The sequence below is a fragment of the Myotis davidii genome, unplaced genomic scaffold (genome assembly GCF_000327345.1).
Source record: "Myotis davidii unplaced genomic scaffold, ASM32734v1 scaffold200, whole genome shotgun sequence".
In the NCBI taxonomy this organism is placed as follows: domain Eukaryota; kingdom Metazoa; phylum Chordata; class Mammalia; order Chiroptera; family Vespertilionidae; genus Myotis; species Myotis davidii.
Window position 1 is genome coordinate 1,006,200 of NW_006293700.1, and position 22,641 is coordinate 1,028,840.

The 22,641-nt window shown below is 46.0% G+C and overlaps 1 protein-coding gene and 1 pseudogene across 1 annotated transcript in view; one reads left to right on the forward strand and one right to left on the reverse strand.

The window, feature by feature from the left end:
• Positions 1-13,596, forward strand: part of LOC102769813 — a 32,362-nt pseudogene extending 18,766 nt beyond the window's left edge.
• PRDM14 (PR domain 14) overlaps positions 10,229-22,641 on the reverse strand; it is a 22,828-nt gene continuing 10,415 nt past the window's right edge. Inside the window, exons 2-8 of the mRNA XM_006767355.1 lie at positions 21,953-22,574; positions 21,255-21,308; positions 21,011-21,168; positions 19,857-20,127; positions 16,100-16,302; positions 12,024-12,125; positions 10,229-10,469 (exon numbers count right to left, since the gene is read on the reverse strand). Coding sequence (XP_006767418.1) covers positions 10,242-10,469; positions 12,024-12,125; positions 16,100-16,302; positions 19,857-20,127; positions 21,011-21,168; positions 21,255-21,308; positions 21,953-22,574 — 1,638 coding nt within the window. The 3' untranslated portion in view covers positions 10,229-10,241. The remainder of the gene's footprint in view (positions 10,470-12,023; positions 12,126-16,099; positions 16,303-19,856; positions 20,128-21,010; positions 21,169-21,254; positions 21,309-21,952; positions 22,575-22,641) is intronic.

The window sequence follows — 22,641 nt, forward strand, 5'->3', positions numbered from 1 at the left end:
CCGGGAAACAGCCAGGAGACGGGACCTGGCCGCCTGCGTGCGGGTCCCTGGGAGCGGGATCGCACTCCTCGGAACCTGCCACCTGCCCCCCGACCGCCCCCACACACACACCTGACGCCTCTCTGCGCTTCTCTTTCCACCGCACTTGCAGCTCTGCACCCAGTTCAATGGCAACTGTTACCCGAGGTCGTGCCTACGCTGCGTATCTGTTCATAGAAGTCTTAGCGGAAATACAGTCCAACCTCCTCATTTTAAAGAGAAGGAAACTGAGGCCCAGCAGAGCGACCGGCGGTCCCGGATGCCAGGAGAGCTCCAGGGCACAGAGGCTGCCCCAGAGCACAAAAATGAGGCCTGTTCGCGGGGGAGGGGGGGGGTCTACCTAATAACGCCCCCCGCCTGGCCGGCGGCTAATGCCTGCAAAGCCGGGGTTTCCACGCGTCTCCAGGGAAGACGTGACGCATAAGCTGAGAGCTGAGTATAGATACACACCTGCTGGGGGGAGTGCGTGTTCTTTCCGGCTGAGCATTAAACTCTGCGGGTCCACGCATCCCCGGCCTCTCCCCGTTAGCTACAGCGGGCTCTGCCTCTCCTGGGGTTCGCACCTGCGGACTCAACACACCGCGGCTGGAACGCAGTACTTTCGCGTTCCCTGCGGCAGGTCCCCAGCCAACGAGTCCCACCTGGGATGGGAGGTGCTGGGCGGGACTGTTCCCAGCTGCAGCTGGTTGAGTCCACTGATGGTGAAAGGCCGACTGTAGTTAAGGGTTGTTTGGGGATTTTGGACTGCGCTGCACTCAGAGCCCCTAACCCCCGCCCCCCATTATTCAAGGGCCAACCTGCATACTGTGAGCCTTTTTGGGTTTATAGAAAGAATGTCAAACATTTTTCGAATAAACGCCGTTTTAATAGTCAACCCGTACTCCATTTTATCAAAGTGTCAAAAGCTCTGTTGCTGAACATCTATGTTATCAGTTTTCATTGTCAAAAACAGTGCTAAGGAGAACCTAACGAGAGAACATGGACACAGAACCTGGCTGGAGATCCTAGCAAGAGAACATGGACACAGAACCTGGCCGGAGATCCTAACCAGAACTTCGCTGGAGATCCAGACCAGAACTTGGCTAGAGATCCTGGCTGGGCTGCTGATCAACTGAACACTGTCTCTGTGTCATTCCTTCTTCGCCGATTCCGTCCACACCTTTGGGGACCCCTGGACCTGCTGGGGTTGGATCCCAGCACCTATGTTTCAATAAAACTTTATTTATAAAAAAAAAACACCAAAAAGAAACAGTGCTAAGGGCAGCCTCTCCCACTTGGGGGGGGGGACTTTCTTTCTCCCCCTCCCCCGTCCCCCCCCTTGCCTTTTCCTCTCCTAAGGTCCAAGTGCCTCTGCTTCTGTAACTTGTTCCCTGAGCCTACACCGCTCACTTCAGCCACCTCCGTAACTTTCTAAGTAAGCTTTCTCTTATAATTTGAAAAAAGAAAAATAGTGCCAAGAACATTCTTGTTGACAAATCTTTGCATTCTAACTCTATAAGGTTAAAGACTACAGACCTTTTTTTTCAATTGTTTAAAGTATTACATATAGTATTACATATGTCTCCGTTGCCCCCTCCCCATTGACTTCCCCACCCCCAGACCTTTTTAAGGCATTTGGTGCACAGGACCTGACCGCCTTCTAAGAGAGCTGTGCCAGTCTATACACTGTACCCAGCATAATGAGTGTGCCCACTTTTTCCCATTACCAGTGACTTTGAGAATTTGTTGAGGTCATGAAAGTCACTAGGTCTAGATGCAGCAGTGGCCCTATGGGATCTTCTAGAGGCATCACAGGGGAGCAGTGTCTTTTCTTTGTACCTTGGACCCATTGGGCTTGGCCTCTAGCACTGGGCACCATGCGTGTTGCTGACTGAATGAATGCACTCCACCTGCCTCCCATTCCTCACCCCCACTCCCACAGGCCACACCTGGTGGATTTCGGGCTGACCTCTGCCTGCTAGCTCTAGGTGTAAGCTCATCATTAGGGTGTCTCACCATTCCTGTCTTCACAGATGCCATGCTGCTCACTTTGTCTTTCCCTCTCCAGGTTGTTATATACCCTCGTACACAGGAACATTTGGGTTCCACAGGAATGACAATGGACAAGTCCAGATCTCATCTTTCACACATTGTTCATTCACTTATTTATCCAATAAACAGTTACAGAGTCACCTTTTAAACACTCGACCTTATGTTTGTTAGAAGCACGGAAGAAAATAATATTGATATTAATATCTAACATTCATGGAACACATAAAAGTGCCCCTTACTGCATTAAGGATACGATTAGGCACCTGATTTTACTTGCTCTTCATCACAGCCCCATCAGGTAAGCACCATTATTCCCCCCTTTTAATGTTAAGGAAACTGATGCAAGTTAAAAGTCACACCAATGGCTGAATAGCAGAGCCTTAGATACAAACCCAGTCAGATTCCAGAAGAGTGGGGAGTGCTCCAGGCACAGGGGCTATAATCCGTGAAGGTCCTCAGGCTAGGCGTCATGTGGCTTGTTAACGAAACTGTCAGAAAGCTGGTGTGGCCAGAGCACAGGTTGAAATCGGGGGCCTTGTAGGTTAAAGATTTTGGACTATGAATGGGAAGCTATTCAAACGCCTGGAGCAAAGCAGAGATAACAGATGTGTGCTTTGTAAAGATGCCTCTGGCTGGAAGGAAGTGTTCTGGCCGGGGCTGGGAATGGAGGCAATAACTATTGTCTCATCCCCCTGAAGTTGATGGACTTTAGGCTTCCGAGATGAATTATGCAAACTGGATGTGAGGTGTGACAACCAGGTTCCCGGAACGGCGGGTGGAGGCACCATTGCAAGGGATTTTAAGAATGACCTTAAGTTTAGTTTTGGACACGTCAAAATGGTTGCCTCCAACACACATTTAGGTAGTTCCTCCACCCAGGAAGTCAGATGGAGACGGAGAATCGTCAGGGTGGAGATGGCAGGGGAAGCCAGCCAAGGCGATGTGGCGGAGCGCAGGGATGGAGGGGGCCCAGGGTGAGGGGAGTACAGGTTCCCCACACTCACGGATGAAGGCGAGGAAGGGAGGGAGCCAGTGAAGGTTCCAGAGGGAATGGGAGCAGCAGGAACAACAGGAGGAGACCCACGCCTCTCAGATGCCCAGCGGGGCTAGACTATCCAGGGGGCAGGGTTGGAAGTCGGGACTGGAAATAATTTTACCTCTTTCTTGGCTCACTCACAATGGGGCTGTCCCCATTTGATGTAGCAGAACTTAATTTGAGTTCCAGCAAGGAGTGAGTTTCAGGGCCTTTTTTGGTAGTTCCTCTGAGATGTTTTTTTATGCCTCACCTAACAACAAGAGTGGGGGATGATTGAATGAAAGAACACTGCAAGCACTTGCATTCCTCCTGTATCCCACTCCGTGTGTGTATTAGCCATTGGAGAGTGAATACAACTGGACATTTAAAACTACCTTTAGATCTGCACTAACAGAAATTGGGTTCAAGTCTGAACCCTAACCTTCAAAAAACACGAACGTGCAAGTCCCCGTTCCTTTCCTAGATCCCACAATGAGGAGTCTCATTTAGGCACTATTTCCGACAACAAAACTGTTTCTATCAACAACCATTGAGTCCCTGCTGTGCAAGACTGGTGACTGTGGAGATGGTCTCCCCCCAGCCCCTCTCTTCAGTCTTTTATTTCATGAAAGAAAGACCAGGGAGAAGAAGGGAAGAAGAGAGGGCAAGAAGGGAAAGATGTTTCTTGCCATAAAATAACTCAGGAGGACTTGGTGCTGAATATCTGTAAATAATTAAAGATTTGGTTAAGGGATGGCAATATGTATATTTTGTAAGAAGTGGTTGAACATGTCATCCGCGAGCTCTGGGTGAAACAGGCATGCACATATAAACTGCTTTACATGAGACGAATGATTTAAAATAGAGTATAAAGACAGTGCATTTGTGCTTGAAATGAAAAAAACAAACAAAACTTAAACCGCCCTGCAAGATAGCAGTGCGCGGTGCTGTGCATGGGAACGTTTATCAACCAATCATTGAGTTAACTCTACACCCAGGGAATGCTGCTGGCAGCATTCGCCATAAATAAATAGGCTAATATGTACAATAGCTAAATGAATAGACTCTTCCTTGGTGTTTTATGGCCTGAAAAGAATGCAGCTTTTCATTAAAGGGATCATTTGAAAATGTGGGCACTGATACTGCCGCGTCCGCGCTCTCTGCCCATTGATAATGGGCTCTGTTTTAGGTGGGGGGAGGGGGAGACTGATGTCCATTTACTTTAGCAAAGATGGTTATTGAATGAAACCTTTAATGGGGGCGTTTATGATCCCACTCCTCCGCTAAGAGCTCGGGGCTGCCTTAGCATAGTCACCCCCCGTCCCCGATGGCTCTTAGAGAATCAATACAGGTAATATGTCAGCTGGTGGTCCGCAGGCCAGGCCTAGAAAGGTAGAGCTGAAATGGAAGCTGACAGGTAGCTACTCAGAGAGAGGGTAGGGGTCAACACTGAACGTGAGGCTCTCCGAGGGAGGGAGGGAGGGAAGGCGGGAAGGCGGGCTGCCTGAGAGCCGAGAGGAGATTAGGCACAAGGACTAGAGAGCAGGGGGCGGCCACGGGAGCTTAGGAAAGGCTCGGTGGGCTGGTAATTAGAGCCCCAAATTCACAGCGGATTGTCCACTTCCAGTGCCCGCTAACCCTCCGGCGAAATCTTGCTGACGGATGCACAACTGGGAGGAAGCACAGATGCTCAGACCCGGTGCCGGGCGCTGGTGCTTGGTGCTGAGTGGCTCCCGGGGACGGCGCTGGAGGGGCCGCGCGGGCTGCTGGCTGCTGGCTGCGCGCTGCCGGGGTGCCCGCTGCTGGCTGCTCGCTGCCGGGGTGCGCGCTGCCTCCGGAAGAGCTCGCTGCGAAACAAACCTGAACGCTGTTCCCCCCACCCCACCCCGCCCCCCATCAAAACAAAAACCCTCTGCGTATTTCTTCGAGTTAGCAAACCAGGTACTAATATAGATCTTTCATAAAAGCGAAGTGGTGTACAGTACGCTTTAAAAGCAGGGATACCTGCTTCTACCATTAGGTCCTTTTTTTAAATTGAGGTAAAGAACAGATTATGAAATGTGACATCTTATCATTTTTTTAAATATTTTTTATTGATTTCATAGATAAAGGGAGAGAGAGAGAGAGATCTATGATGAGAGAATCATTGATCGGCTGCCTCCTGCACTCCCAGCACTGGGGATGGAGCCCACAACCCGGGCGTGTGCCCTGACTGGGAATTGAACCGTTACCTCCTGGTTGATAGGTTGATGCTCATCCACTGAGCCACGCCGGCTGGGCACATCTTATCATTTTTAAGTGTACAGCTCATTGCGTGGCAGGAAGTACATTCACATTGCTGTGCAGCCAGTACCACCGTCTGGCTCTAAAGCTCTCTTCATCTTGCAAAACTGAAGCTCTCTACCCATTAAACTTTCCATTCCCCCTCCCCCAACCTGGGGAGCAACCTCACAACCCAGGTACAGTACCCTTGACCAGGAATTGAACCTGAGACCCTACCTTGTGAGGGCAGATGCTCTAAATGCTGAGCCACACCGGCCAGGGTTAGTCTCACTTTTTGACCCTAAATTCACTTATTTTCTTTCTTAGGTAGTTTTTAAAAAGCCCCCAAGACCCAGAAAACCTTCCAGATTCTTAGAAAAACAGGACTTGGTTTGGAGCCTCCTGCCCCACCCCATCCTCGGTCCTCAGCATTTACCATTAACAGTGTACACCACGATGACAGCATCTTTTAAACACGATCGATGCTTTTCTGATGAGAGACACCTGGGTGCCCACTCACCCTCCCCTCACCCAGGGGGTCAGTGGTGTGGAGGAGGGTCCTGGGCACCTGAGGTTTAATGGGCATTTCAGGTGATTCCCATCCGTGGGCAAATGAGAACGGGCTTTAGCTTGACCTTTTACTACCAGCAAGCCCCTTCTAGTTGGGATTAAACACCACAAACTTAAAATGAATGGCTGGCTGTATTTCTTTCAGAAGATGGCTCCTGAGGCTGCCCCTGTGTCTCCTATTATTAGAAAGAAGAGTCCATTGCCTCAGAGGCTGAATGAGTCAACAGCCGTAACCACAAACCCGCTCTTCTCATTTCACAGGCAAAATCCGTTTGGGGTTTCAGGAATCAATTTCTCTTCTGTTTGTAATTCACTCACACACAGACCCCATTTTTAAATGTCTCTTGACATTTTGATTTGTTATCCCAGTAATTTAGATTGAAAACACCCGTTTGTTCATTTTTATTTCCTCTCCCTCTCAAGTCCTGTCAGTCCTTGAAATCAAATTGCAGGCGAGTAGTTAACCAGGAGAGGCTTTTGTCATTTGTAACATTTGTAACAATTGCCAAAGTTTCTGGGCTCAAGGGTCTTCTCCCTCCAGACTCTACTGGGCATTTGTGACCTCAGGTTCCAGACGCCCAGGCTCCGAGAGCTGTGGCCAGCCCCAGGGGGCTTTGGTTTTTGTCTCTGAGCACAATCTTCAGCATTGGCCTTTCCACACCCTTCAGTCCTCAACTTTGGCAAAAGGAAAATACTAGAATTCCATCCCATGCCTGCTCTGGACTGCCCAACCCTAAACTCCTAGTCACCCTGAAGATTACTGAGTTAGACCTGCCTTGGGCTTGCCCAGGGGGCCTTGTGGCTGGGATTTGGTATTTAAGAACTGGAAACCAGAGATAACCTTGCAAGACACCTTGCACATTCTTCCTGGAAGAGAATTTCAAAATCAAACTTCAGGGAATTTGGCTCTGGCACCTTTAAATCAGATAGCCCAGGAGAGTGGAATTCTCCAAGAGGACTTCGCCATGTTCCCAGGTTCAAGTACTCACTGTCTTGCAGCCATCAGAGGTGGAGAACACCTCTTCAAAGGAAAAATTTTGTAAAAAAATAATAAAATAATAAGCTCAAGTGAGTTGTGGACTGTGTCTGGCCCCTCAATTGTCTTGCTGCATTTAACTGGTTAAGAATGGGGGGAAAGGGGAGAATCTCACAAATGGCTTTAAAATCTTACCAATTATTTTTATTGGTACTTAAAAAATAATTGATAAATAGATGTCAACTAGAACACACCATGGAAGCAAATGGAAGAGCACAGCATTTTTAAACAGTTTATAAAAATCAAGAATGGGCCGAAACCGGTTTGGCTCAGTGGATAGAGCGTCGGCCTGCGGACTGGGGGGTCCCGGGTTCGATTCCGGTCAAGGGCATGTACCTGGGTTGTGGGCACATCCCCAGTAGATGTGCAGGAGGCAGCTGATCGATGTTTCTCTCTCATCGATGTTTCTAACTCTCTATCTCTCTCCCTTCCTCTCTGTAAGAAATCAATAAAATATATTTAAAAAAATAAAAATAAAAATAAAAATCAAGAATGGAATTTCAATCCCTTTGATCTGTTTTCTTCACAGCAAACTGTTTTTGACACAAAGTACTAAACCCGAAACAAATTTCACAGACAACACACACAATTTATCCTACTTTTAAATATATAATTACAAAAATCCTGAGATAACGTAAGATGAAATGCATGACAGTAAAAGAACATTTTTTCCTGAGACCATATGCAAAAATAAGAACACAATGTTCTCCCTAAATATTCTGTACCTTAGCTGTGATTATGGTGGAATATCAAAATACTATAACTTATTTTATTAGTTACTTTTAAGCCAACAAAGCAATGAAAATTCTTGGCAATAATAAATGGAAGCTGAATATATACCTCTTACAAGGTAGAAAACTACATTGTTTTCTGTAAGATTCCCATATTTTATGAAGAGAGTATCAATGAGGGGTAAGTTTACCTCTATTTTGTTGTTATTTTTTTTTAAATGTTTATTGATATGAGAGGGGGAGAAGGCAAACCTTTGTTGTTCCACTTATTGATGCATTCACTGGTTGATTCCTATCTGTGCCCTGACCAGGGATTGAACCCAAAGCCTTGGCCTAATCGCAGTGATGGCGAACCTATGACATGCGTGTCAGAGGTGACATGCAAACTCATTTTTTTGGTTGATTTTTCTTTGTTAAATGGCATTTAAATATAAAAAATCAATATCAACAATATAAGTCTTTGTTTTACTATGGTTGCAAATATCAAAAAATTTCAATTATGTGACACGGCACCAGAGTTAAGTTAGGGTTTTTCCAAATGCTGACATGCCGAGCTCAAAAGGTTCGCCATCACTGAGTATGTGGTGGTGGGTTTTTGACTTTGACTTAATCTACTTTGTATTATTGTTATAAATTAATCTAAATTATCTTTAGGAATAGCGAGATACACATTTTAAGCAAACATAAGATAGTTTAACGTAATTACTAAAGGAAGATGTTATGAAGTGATTATATTTTCCAAACCGAAAATTGATATACCTAACCTGATCAATATGACCCAAATAGTCAAATTAAATTAAACGGTTTTCAGTTAGTGTGGACATGTATGATCCATGAAAAGTTATTATTTTGTATGCATGCATCTTGGAGTGCTGGTTAGAAAAGAAAAAAATTTACCTTCCTTTGCTACTATTCTGGTTTAAAACACAAAGTTAATTTGAATTTTTCACCTTGGGGGGGAAAATCGGCATCACATCACTTCCTGATGTTCGCTTTAGTGTTTGATTTTGAAATAACTCTCAGCCCCATGCACAGGAAGAAATACAGTTCACACTAGCAGTCAAAGAAAGACTGCCTAATTACAGGATGAGCCCCAGTCTTTTCTGAAGACCATTGTTCTGCCTTAATTAACATGAATTAAAACAGCCCTAAAACAACAGGGCACATTCCCATTAGGATCAATTACTCAGACCCAGTCACTGAAGCTAAGAATTCCCCAGAGGAAAATCTGTCACTGCTTTTCCATGGGCATCCCTTCTGTCTAAGGACTGGGCCACAGCTGGGAACCTCCCCCTGGAAGGGGCATCTGTTCCGTATTGAATTTACTCCAGTTTGAGACGTGGACCGTGGATAAAGGGTGAAGAAACATCCTAGGTGGTCAATAGAACCATGTGATATAGTGGCTTAGTAGCTAGGTTGCCTACGAAGCACCTTTATTCTGGTCTTGAGTTTTCTGCATGAATGTTCAAGTTTGTTGTTTGCCTGTCTTAATATAGAGCACACTGGCTGGGTCACAGGCTGGGCTGTGGAGTCAGGTGGACCCGGCTTTGTCCCTTCAAGGCACCAGTTCCTTGCACTCATTTTTATATAATAGTGAACTCAGCGGTACCCTTACATGGGGTTAACATTCAATAAATATTGGCTATTATTGCCCATGAGATGAGTCTGCAGACTCCCTACACATCGAAGAGATTATTCCCAAACTACTCACATCAGCCTTGGGATAACTTCTATGGCACATTTTAAAAATGGGTTTCATTTTAAATACTCTATATACTATCATGAATCACCTAATTAGAAAGGCCTCAAAGAATTCCACTTTTCTATTCGTCAGGAACAAGATCAGGTTTAAAGCTGGAATATAAATACATTTATTTTTCATTCTATTGCAAAATTGTCAACCTTTCCTGGTTTGGTAATAAATTTGTCTTCCCCAATTGGTAAAGGTCACAGATGGTGGGGTGAATAAGTAACTTCTGTGTCCTCCAAGTAATTCTGTGCTGGGCCAGCCAAATTAACAGGCATTTGTCATGAGATGGGGAGAAGTGAGAACTGAGGGTTTAAGATGAATCCAAATAAGATGGGAGATCAACTCATGTCTGAATACTTAGTTACAATACTAAGGATGCTCTGGCTCGAGTGAATTTTAAAGTAATTTATTCTATGAAGAAACTTAACAGGTGACGGCCACGGCCATATCGTAATTGGGGGCCCAAGGAAAGGCTTCTCTTTCACCCCAGAAATTCAACGTGGCCCCTCCTCTCTCAGGGTTTTTTTCTTTACCAGGATGCTCAAGAACTATTAACAGCCAGCTTTCACTACTTATCAGTAAATTCACCAAAATTTCATTCTTATTGGAAATGACAGAAAACATTTCTTCAAAAGCTATTAAAACCAGTTGATACATCTGGTCATTGCAGCTAACCGGTCAGTTCCATTTTTCCGTTTCTTCTCTCAGTAGAACCATCTTTTGTCCACACAACACACACGTACACAAGAAAAACAAAGACAGAACCCGAGTGCTGAGTGTCCCCCATGTCCGCAGCCTGTCCGAGTGCTAGGAGTCTTCATGAAGCTTCATGTGGGAGCACAGGGCGTCTTGATCGGGGAAGGTTTTCCCGCAGCTGCCGCAGGAGCAGCCCTGGCCCTCCTTGTGTGAGCGGCGGACGTGGCTGTCGTGGGCGGCGTGGGACGCGAACGATTTGCCACAGTGTTTGCATTTGAAGGGCTTCTCCCCCGAGTGCTGCCTGATATGTGTGCGGAGGATGCTGGAGGCAGTGAACTTCTGCCAGGACAGAAAGCAGAAGGAAAAGCAAACTCCCATCAGCTGGAAGACCAGTGAAACAACGGGTTTCCTTTCCTGGTTACTATCGCTTAGGCCGCCCCTTCGTTCTCCAGTTGATGCCGAGAGGCGGGGTAGCACCCTCGGTCAGCAAGAGCAGCCTTAATAGAAAAGGACATGGTCCATGTGTCGTCCTGACGGGTTCGGAGCAGCCCTGGCTATTGGGACAGTGGCTTTTCAGTGCCTAAGGTCACCTGGGGTCCAGTTAAAGATGCAGACTGACAGCCCTAGCCTGGAGAATGTGCCCAGGAAGTACACTCTGTGGGGTTAAGAAGGAACCAGCATTTAAACCAGCAATTCTAATGGGGGTGGGGGGGGGGCCCTTGGACCCCACTCCAAGATACACTGCACTACAGAAGGAGCAGCTAATACTGGCCAGTGTCTATGCATAAGTCAGTTCCATATTGGGTTCTTCTTGTAGATTTACGTGTACTCAGAAGAAATAACAGATTCTGTGTGCCCTTTACCCAGTTTCCTAAGGGTTACATCTTACAAAATAGAGCATCACAACCCGGCTACTGATGTTGACAGTTAAGATAACGAACATTTTCATCATTAAGATCCTTCATGTTGCCCTTCTGCAGACACACCTACTCCCTCCCACTCCCATTTCTTACTTAAGCAGTGGCAACCACTCATCTATCCTCCATTTCTATAATTTCATCATTTCAGAATGTTATATACACAGAATGGTAAGTATGCAACCTTTGGGCTATTGGTTTTCCTCACTTGGCATAGTTGTCTGGTGATCCACCCAGGCTGCTGTGTATACAGCCCATGCTCCCTTCAAGGAAGGAAGGACATCACTTACCCCCGGAAGGACATCTGGGCGGGGGCTGTTATGAAATAAGCTGCTACAAACATTTGTGCACAGGCTTTTGTGTGAACATATAAGCAACTGCAGGATAAAGAAACTGCCCAACTCTTTTGCAGAGTGACTGTAACATTATAGATTCCCAAGTATCTGCTGTTTTTGCATTATCTTTTCTTAGCCACTTCTTTTCTTCTCCTTATTTATAACCAATCCCCTCATTCATGTCAATACTATGCTCTGACCCTTGTCACTTTCAGGTAGTATATTAGAAATGTAATGACTTTGCTTTTGGGGTCCACTGACAGTGACATAAAACCCTAGTTTAAACTGGTGACCTCAGATTTGAGGGGCTGGGAGAGAAGCACTGAACAGTAGGGTGTCTGGGCATACGTAGGGTTGAATCCCTGCTCAGTAAGGTGTACAAGCTGTCCTTTACAAGCACCCAGACATGGCCAGTCTTCACCAGATTAATGGGAGTCTACTGTGTGACAGGGGTGTATTTCTTATCACACATGCCCTGAATGCCAATTTGGCAGTGGGTCGTTGTATCTGATCATCACAAGCAAATGTGAGCATGTTTGTGGGCAGAAGTGAGGGGTAAGCCAGGCTTTATGCTTCAAGTTCCTGTCCATGGAAACCCAAACAGAGCTCAAGGCAGATCCCTTCCAGGAGGTTCCACCTACCTTCGTACAGTACACACATTGGTAGGGTCTGTCTCCAGAGTGAACTCTCATGTGCTTGTTTAGGCTGGAAGACTGAGAGAAAGATTTCCCACATGTAGAACACTAAGGCAAAAAAGAATAGAGTTGGAATCACATCTTCCCCTAACAAGTTCATTTCCCCATGACGTTAACTGTCGTATTTATTCTGTGTGTTATCAGAGAATCAAGCAGGCTCACGCCGAGGGTCTATTGGTAGTAGATAGACCTCCTGGCACGACACTGAGGAATTCCGCAGCATGGGCTCTGGTCAAGAGCCTGCCCCATGCTAACACCATCTAACATCTTTGGATGTCAGTTTCTTCAGGTGTGAAATGAGGGAATTTAATAGGATCGTGGTGTTTAATAGAGACCTGAATTAGTCCTGCCCTGTCAACATGTGGCCAGTGTGTCAGTTAAACTCAGACCCTTTGTTCCCTGATTTTCCTCGAGGGCAAAATACCTACTCTGTTTTCCTTACAGGGTAATCACTGTGCAATTAATGCAGCAAGTATTTATGGAGTGCCTACTGTATGCTTAATACACTAATTTTCTGTAGTGCTTAAAGTTTAAATAATGGGCATATATTATTGTTACTGAAGCAAAAAAAAATCAGATGTTTGAGATAATACTGCAAGCAAAACAAATTATAAAAGGGAAGCAATTAGAAAAAGAAACTGTTCTTGGAAATTGAAAACAAACAATAACATAAAAGTACTGAATAACTGAATAGACCCAGCTGACTGCTGAAGACTAAATTCATGATTTGGAAAATAAGATTAGAGAACTCTCTGAGAAAGCTAAGCAAAAAATAAAAATTAAAATTAAGTCAAGCACAGGGAGGTAGATTGAACATAACACCTGGCCAAGAGGAGTTCCAGGAGAGAACAAAGGCCTAGAAGACAGATAATAACCAAAGAAAGAACAAGATCATTCCTTTCAGATTTGTGCCTTCAGATGGAAAGAGTACCTTGTATTCCAATGTGTGCAAAGCAAGAGAAAGAAAATAGAAATACATCCAATTTTGACACATTCTATTAAAATTTCAGAACTCCAAAGATAAAGCAAAATTTCCATAAAGAAAAGTGGTTATTTACAAAGAAACAAGAACCAGATTGGTGCCCTGGCCAGTTTAGCTCACTGGATAGAGCGTTGGCCCGTGGACTGAAGGGTCCCAGGTTTGATTCTGGTCAGGGGTGCATACCTCGGTTGCAGGCTCCATCCCCAGCACGTGCCAGGGGAGGCAACGATTCGATGTGTCTCTCTCACACTGATGTTTCTCTGTCTCTCCCCCTCCTTTCTATGCTCTCTAAAGAAATCAATGGAAAAATATCCTTGGGTGAAGATTAACAAAAGCAAATAAATAAATAAATTTTTTTAAAAAGAACCAGATTGGCTCCAAATGATAGAGGAAAAAAAATGGAGTGATGCTTTGAATATTCTGAGGGAGAATTATTTCTACCTATAATTCTGTATCCAGGCAAACCATCAAAGAGATATGTGACTAAAATATCCTCAGACAGCCCTAGCTGGTTTGGGTCAGCGGATAGAGCGTCGGCCTGCATACTGAAGGGTCCCAGGTTCGATTCTGGCCAAGGGCATGTACCTGGGTAGCTGGCACATCCCCAGTGGGGTTCGTGCAAGAGGCAGCTGAATCGATGTTTCTCTCTCATCGATGTTTCTAACTCTCTATCCCTCTCCCTCTCCCTCTCCCTTCCTCTCTGTAAAAAAATCAATAAAATATTTTTTAAAAAAATGTCCTCAAAGGACTCAGAAAACTTTTCATTATATATCCTTTAACACAATTACTTGAAGATATACACCAGTGATACAAAAAAGAAATCAAGAAAGAGGAGGGGTGGAATAGAACAACTGGTAGAATTTAAGAAGGTGTTAAAAAAAAAAATCCAAATGACAGTTCACAGGTCCAGAAATCACTGGTTTAAATCAGAATAAGCTCCAGGAAGAATATGAATGTCTTCATACAAGTTACACAATTAAGGAACTAAATTTGTGTCCTGAAATTAGAAATGCTGGCAAAAATAAAAGCTTATAAGGAAGTCAAAAATGAAGTCAAGTTAAAGCCTTGTATAAATCTTCACAATTTATCGGAACAATGCTTCCTGAAGGGGGAAAAAAAAAGCCCTGTCTCCATGGGTCAGGTATTTCAGAAGGCTAGAACCTACCTTCTGGACTTGTATGAACTCTTGGTTCTCATCATTATGGACTACACTGCAAGGGTGGGGAACCTTTTTTCTGCCAAGAGTGATTTGGATATTTATAATATCATTAAGAGGACCACACAAAATTATCAACTTAAAAATTAGCCTGCTGGCCCTGGCTGGTTTGGCTCAGTGGATAGAACGTCGGCCTGAGGACTGAAGGGTCCCTGGTTTGATTCCGGTCAAGGGCACATGCCCGGGTTGCAGGCTCGATCCCCATTAGGGGGCATGTAGGAGGCAGCCAATCAGTGATTCTCTCTCATCATTGATTGATGTTTCTATCTCTCTCTCTCTCTTCCTCTCTGAAATCAATAAAATATATTAAAAAGAAATTAACCTGCCACATTTAGCCAAACATTTAATTAACTGACCCCTAAAGCTTTGGCAGAGTTAGACCAAGTTACTTCATGGGCCTTAAATGGCCCTTGGACTGGACGTTTCCCACCCCTAGACTACAGGGATTTCCTGACATTTTTAATCTATGTTCCACTTGAAGTTTGCTTGACAAATTGTCTGAAAAGGGGGTGCATTTAGGCTTAAAGGCTGGAAGGAGGATGGTAATGCAGGGGTTTTCATTGTTGGTTGTATACCCACATCTTCTGTTATTTTTGTCAATTTTTTTTCTCTTTTTGAAACCGATTATTTTTGTTAAAAATCATTTGTCTTGACTAGAGCTTTTTCTTTTATTAAAGTTAAAATAAATGTTTTCTTTTGGGCTTCAATGGGAATTAAATATACTTTATCATTTTAAAAGTGAAGTACTACTCAAGCTAAAGTAAATGAAATAAAGAAAACTAAAAGAGAATAAAAATGGTAAGCAATCAGGAAAAACCTCAAAACTCCAAACATGAGGGCAAAGTGCCATGGGAAATTCAGGTTTGATGTTGGGACAGTAGCTACATATGTGCCTCTTGAGCTCTGGACAGAATTCTTGGCTACAGATTTGAAACCCACTGTTAAACAATATTTACAGTCATGATAAAGGAGAACTTGCAAAGAGAAAATAATGAAAGAAGCCTTGGGATCACCAAGCATGACACATTACTATTCCTTAAGTCTCCCAGAAAAACAACTCTTTTGAAGGTCAAATCATCACTTTCTCTTTTTAAAATGTTTGTATTGATTTTTAGAGAGAGAGGAAGGGAGAAGGATAGGTAGAAACATGGATGAGAGAGGAACATCATCTATCTGTTGCCTCCTGCACACCACCCCACCCCCACTGGGGCTCAACCAATTACAAAAATAATCATAAACGGATAACAGAAATAACCACTTCTATGTAATATCGTTCACTGCATCATCACTGGCAAGACATGCGCAAAACAGGGGATTGGTTAAATAAATCATGGTGCAACCATCTGATGTACTGATATAGCCATTATATTTACAAATGAGTTTGTGATATCTTAGGTCAGAAAATTAACCTCATAATCTTTAGTATGATCTAAGTATACTAAAAATACAAACACATATTGAAAAAAATTATACCTAAGATGTCTTAACTTTGGGCCATAGCACATCAAGTGGCTTCTGTCTTGTTTTTTCCTCCATATTGTATTTACCAAGTATGCACTATATATTTTTATGTTAAAAAATAATTGGAAAAGGGGAAAAACCAAAAGGAAAAAATAAAATGAAATAAAATCGGAAGTAAAATGTTTAAAGGATCACCAAGTTGAAACATAATGATCTCTCTTTGCTTCCCTCTCAATCACAGGTCCAGAGCGACAGCAGGCCCCGCACCCAGGAAGCCTTCGGTGTGTCCGGGGTTCTGGGCGGGACCGGAAAGCCAGTCTGGGCCGTGGGTAGGGTCATTTGCTACCAGAACTAAGTTCTCACCTTGTGAGGCCGGTGCTTCTCGTGAACGTGGAGGATATGGATTCGCAGCCGATCCCGTTTCTCGAAGGATCTTTTGCACTGAGAGCAGGGGAACTTCCGGTCGCCCTGGTCCACGCAGGGGGTGTACTTGAGATGCTTGTCTCTGTAGTATCTGTAGGTAAACACCTTTCCACATCGGTCACATCTGTACCCTTCTGCAGACTCTGTCAAACACGGGACAGGAGCGGTGGCTTGGTCAGCGACCTTACCTCATTCTTCCTTCCTCCAAGGCAGCTTTTAACGCCTTTCCCTTATTACTGGCAATTTTAAACATGTACTAAAGTAAACATAATAAAATAAGAAACCCTCGTGTGCCCAACGCGAAACCTTGACAAGGACCAACTTAGATAATTTTGTTTTCATTAATCGCACTTCCCTTCATGATGGAACACTAATTTATCACTTGGTTCCTAAATACCTCACACCATAACCTTACACTGACTGGCACTTGTTACAAGGGTAATAATAGAACCAGAACATGTCTACTCTCTGTGTCCCTTTCAGACCAGCCAGAGCTACAAGTTCAAAACTGTTCACCCAGGACAATGATGGACAGCAGGGCTCCCGTCCGTCCCAGGCCTCCCGAGGCTGTTGCACTTGACCCCATTTACAAAGTCTTAGGCACTCCCTTAGCGGATAGTTCCCTTCTCTGAATTTTGGGGGAGGAATACAGAGCTAGAATCTTCACATACAAAGGAGGGATGACAGTACCTTGCCTTCCCTAACACACAGAGTTATCATGATGGTTAATTTAATGCTGACACAATGAATTCTTACCACCATGAGTGATACTGTCACTGAGTGCTAAGACTGAGAAAGATAAGTGGTCGTTATCAATGGAAGAGGGAGGAGAGAGAAGTTAAGAGAGGGAGCTGCAGATTCTAGCAAAGGAGGTGCCAGGGGAGGGTTGTCTACGTGCTGGGAGGAAGGGAGAGGATAGGGGCCACCTACAGGGGTCTCTGTCGGGGCACAGGATTCCAGGAGAAGTGGCTTCCCCGAGACCTCATTGTCTGGCCCCAGGGAGGGAGGAAAGAGCCAGGAGTGAGCCTATGCAAGAATCTGGAGATGGAAATCTTTTCAGGGTCAGGACAGCAGGGAAGCTATCCATGAGGGGGGCGGGGGCTTTGTTAGTTAACAGCTGCTTCCCAGGCACGTTCAACAAGTGGCTAAGGAAATAAACCATTCACTAAGTAAATAACCAGGAAGGCAGCCGCAACCCCAGGACAATCCCTCGCTCAGCCCAGTCTGCCACTTTCATTGAGGTGCAAATCTCAGAACCTCCCGTGCTGCAACCGTTTTTTTTTTTTGTTCAGAGCTAGAATCTGGTCAGAAATACCTGGCCTTCCTGCTTCCTGGGATGGGAAAAGGGGGTCTTAAAGATGGGGCCAGTGATCTTTAACTCAGGTCTTTGGAAATTTATCTTAATTTTATTCTATTCCCTTTTCCTTCTTCCTCCCTTCAGCAGGGTCAACTACTCCTTCTAATCCAGGGCTCTCACAACCCTGATTCCCATGCTTTTTGCCCCACAATTCACACCAAATTTTGGAAGGATTAAGAGGAAGGATTAAGCGTTGTTTTCACATTCCACACCTCCAGCCCCCAAAACACACACTCGGCAGGCTGCATACTCAAATAACCCGCCCACATAGGGTCCAGGAGCGCGCCCCCCCTCCCCCGCCCCACGACCTTAAGAGAAAGATTGTCACCCATCCTCACCAAAAGCCTTGGAGAAAGCCTTGTCCAAAACATTCATAACAGCAAACAAATGAATTCATCCATAATTCTTCCCAACAAATGGAGTCCTTTACAAGCGCCCCCCGCCACATTGTCCAAAACACACAGTATTTTAACAGTGCCAGGAGCATCGGAGAATTTGCTTCATAACTGGAGGTAGCTGCAGGCTGGGTTTCCCAGTTACCATCAAACCCTCACCCCTGCTGCTTATATGCCGCTATCTCTGCTATCTGCCTATTACTCCATGTGAACACGTCTTCATTTACTTAAGTATTCTACTACTGAGCACTTGACATTGTGCCTTTTCACTAATACGGGTGGTGCCGTAGCAAAAATCCTCGTGGATAAAAGAATCCTTTTGGACTATTTCCTGAAGATAAATTTCCAGAACAGCATTACTGAAACATCCACAGTTATGAACATTTGAATAGCTCGATACATCAGGTTAAGGAATTTTTCAAAAAGGGGAATGAATAAATTTTGTCTCAAATCTCTTTTTAACTTTTGTTGTAAAAGCGATTGGCAAAAGCAATGGGCAAAAGGGAGACATCTCTAATACTTCCAACAATAAAGATAAGTTTAAAAAAATAAGTAAAAGCTATTGGTATAGTTTGGGAAATGACCAAAAGGCTGTGCGGTGCTAAGTATGTGACAACTCTGAGTCCCAGGAGATCCCCCCACTTCACTCCCACCTCCATGTTAGGGTAGGAGGACGACAGTTCACCAAAACAGTTCGGACAGGCCCTCATTACTTGGACTCTGGAAAGATACCTCCCATTATTCACTCCCTAATTCCCAGAGAATGTGTGGTTGGTTGACTTTGGCTTCACCATCCCCCAGCCTAGATAGACTGCCTCTCTCTTCCTGCCTAACACGCCATTAAGCAGCTTTTCCCAACGGAGTCAGTGTCTTCCTCCTTCATTCAATCCACATGGGGCTCCAGGAGCAGGGGATAAGAAGGCTTAGGGTTACTCCCTGGCCTGAAGGACAGTAGCTCTAAGACAGGCATGCAGACAACCAGTGCAGTGTGTGATGGATGCTATTCCCATTGGCTTTTACCTGCTACTCACGGCACTTACTGTAACACAAGGCAGTCTTCCACCTGCTCACACATAGTACAGTAATCTGCACTTGTCCTGTCCCACCTACAAGATCAGTGATTCTCAGGGCTCACTCTGAGAGCCTTTTTAAAATGCAAATTCCAGAGGTTCACTCCCAGAGAGGGGGTTGGTGGTCCTCTAGCTCCTCGCCACAAAAATGTGGTCCAGGGCCAGCAGCAGCAGCACCCCTTGGAAGCTGGATAGAAATGCAGAATCCCAGGTCCCAAGCAGGAGCGAGAATCTGCTCCTTCCCAAGGCTGCCCAGGTATTCACAGCCACATTAAAGTCGAAGCGTGAACCTAGCTCAGTGCTGGTCACACTTGGCTGAGACCCACAGTGAGAAATACGTTCTCTGAGACCCAGCCCACACACACACATCCCTGTGAAACAACACCTTCACAAACAATGCTTGCTCTTACTTGAGATTCACATCAATATTTCCTATCCTACTTTATTCTTATTCTCTTTTTTCCTTTCACGCACAACTCCACCGCTTCACTGATTTCCCACCCCACCATCTGAAAGCACTGCTCTCAGGGGGACTTCCCAGGCTGCGTCAGCCTGAGCAGGCAGGACTCAGAAACTGGCTCGCCTAAGGCAGAGGTCGTGTCCATTTATTCCACTTTTATTGTCTTCTCTGGGTGGAGGGTGAGGGGGTACAAGAAAAGGGATCCTCGTGAATAGAAGCAGCTTCAGCAGCTTTGGGAAGATGAGGGCCTCGTCCTCCAGCGGGGTAAGGCCCCCTGGTTAGAGACACTTTCGGTTTAGTCTCGGCTCCAGCCTTCAGGGGAGAGGGGAGCTCCACCAGTTAGTTGCCCAGAAGCGGCAGGAAGGTGTCCTCCCAGCAGGAGCGCCTCACTGGCGAGGCAAAGGCGTGCACTCACCTTCAGAGGGCCCGGGTGCCTGCTTCCCCTGCTCCATCACCTGAAGGCTCACGGGAATGTCCAGAAACTTTTCATAGCAGTCTCCGTACCACACAAGCAGCTCTTGGTTCTGGGAGATCTCTTTGCAGCTCTCATAAAATATCTGCCCTTGACATTGCACTGCAACCAGGTTCTGCTCCTTGGGGAACCGGGCACAGTTGACATAGGACATCCAGTTCCCTGCACCTCCTTTTCCATCTATAAAGTGGCTCAAACGACCATCTTCAAAGATCTGAAAGATAGAAGGCATGAAATTTGAAATTTATGTGTCAAAAATTTATTATCCAAATCTCACACTGGAGACTACTGAATATATGTACATTAAATCTAATTAACTTTATTAGCTTAAGGGCTTCTCTACAGGTGATGGGACATTTTTAAAGATTCTTACTTTAACTTTCTTGATTTCCAAGTTTCTATCGTGAGCATAGCTTAATTTCATGCGCAGAGGTACGGGAAACAAGAGGAGGTTCTGCTCAATTCTACTGCTTCAAAACAACCAATTAGTTTTGTATTTTATCCCAACCAAGTTTTCATGCATATTAATGAAGCCATGCTTTCTTTCTCTGATCTTGGCAATTGTACTGGCTCAACATAGTCAGAATTTCAGCTTACTTCCTTGGAGGACATTACTGGGACTAGAAATTCAGGGTCAAGGGTGGGTAGCTGATATATTCTGACCAACTGCAGTCTGGCTGCAACCCCCATACATAGTCAAGCATCTCAGTCTTTAGCTAACTTCATAGACAAATGACAAAACATTTTAAATTTGGTTTTATTTCCCTTGGCATCTTCTCAGCATCACTAGATCCTATTTAAAGCAATTGTTTTTGTCTATAAATAAGCACAATGTATAAATTCTTTAAACGTGTATGCCCTGGCTCATGTTCACAGACTAAAATGACTTAGGGCAACCACAAGGCGCCTGGGATTTCTGCAGAGGTGTGATTGGTCAAGGTCATGGATTATGAACCCCCACCCCCAGCCCCTTTATATTGCAAAGCAGGCAGCACAGCCAGCAGATTACTGCCTTGTCCCCTCTCCCGGGAGGGGGTGGGGGGCACAGGCCAAGATATTCCTCCAGCAGCCACCTCCCCACAAAAAAGCACATTTACCTCCCACATCAGAGAATTGTCTCCGTAGGTCTTGACTTCACTGGCGTTGACCACTTTACCTTGAAAGGGTCCAAACCTGACTCCTTTGGCAATGAGGCTATAGCAGAACACACCAAAATGCGGGACACCTCCAAACAGCATCTGCCTGAGGCAGAGACCTAGGGGAACCCCCAAAAGAGACGTGGATGAGCACACGCACTGCATTAGACTGAGGCAAGAACTTCAAGCAAGGTCTGCCGCCTACCTTCTGGCAGTTGAAGTGCGTCCTGATCCAGAGCTTGAGGAAGACACTCGGACCCTAGAAAAAGGCAGGGGTAACGTCTTGTTTTTCATTGCAAAGTATCATGAAACCCTTTCATGAGGCGTTTCCCTCCGTGCTCCCTAGAGGTAACCATTTTCCTGAGTTTGATGCTTACATTTCTCCTGCTCCTTTTACATATACACTTTCTCCTTTGAGACACAAAACAACCCCTTTAAGGTGGTGAAACGAACCCCATTTGCAAATTTAAAGAACTTGAGAATCAGAGATAATGCTGACTGGGTGGATGGATGCTGAGCTGGGACTCCATGACCTGCATGAGGCGCTCATGGAACTACCTGGCACGTCCTGGTAGAATCTGAGTCCAGTGGACAAGTCCAGGGCAGGAACGTTTCTCTCCTCACCCTTAGCTCTCACTACAACCAACCTCAGGAGTCATGCAATTAAGCAAGTGGGGCTCGGATGGGAGCCTGACCTCCCCAGGCTCTGTCCTTCGATGGAAGTCCTGATATTAGACATGCAGCTCCCCACCTCGTCCGGACTCATATTCACCCTGAAGTGCCCCTTCCCCACTCTGTTCGTCCGTCCTCCCGTCCATCCAATCCATCCAATCCATCCATCCATCCATCCATCCATCCATCCATCCATCCATCCTAACCCCGGATGAAGCGGACTGCCTTTACCAGCGCTGTCTGCGGGGACCAGGAGGCCGGAAGCTGCATGGTGCAGGCGCTCGGGCGAGTGCTCCGGGCCGGGAAGGAATCCGTACAGGACAAAGTGCAGGTCCTCCTGGGTGAAGTGGTAGCGAGGAGCCGACGTCCTCTCCTGGCTCAGGAGCTTGGGGTCCTCCTCAGGCCGCTTGCTGGGGAAGTGAGGTGGTGCCTGGGAGGTCTTCAGCCCCTCGGGCAACAGGGAAGCACCCACAGGGGGCGGCGGTGGCAGGAAAACCTCAGGTGCATAACACTGGCCGCTGTCGCCTCGACCACCGACGTGGGCCACGTCTTCCCCGGTGGCCCCGGGATAGTCGCGGCCGCTGCTGACGAAGTGTTGCAGCTCCTTGGTGAAGGGGGGGAATGGGTACCACGGTGCCAGCTTGCCGGGCCAGGGCAGCTCGTAGAGCGGCTCCCTCGGGAGGGCCAGGCCGGGGCTCAGCAAGGGAGGGGTCCATAGGGCGCGAAGGGCGCGTAGTAGGGGGCCAGGTGTTGGGGGCTGCTCTGGAGTCTCTCGGGCAGGTAGCCCACCTTGTCCGGAGGTCCGGCCTCGCCCGGTGACCGCAGAGCCATCGCGGGCCACAGCGCGGAGGATCTGCGGGGAAGCAAGCGCGGGGAGTGAGGGAGGACGGGGAGCTGCGGCCCGGCTCCTGCCCACCAGC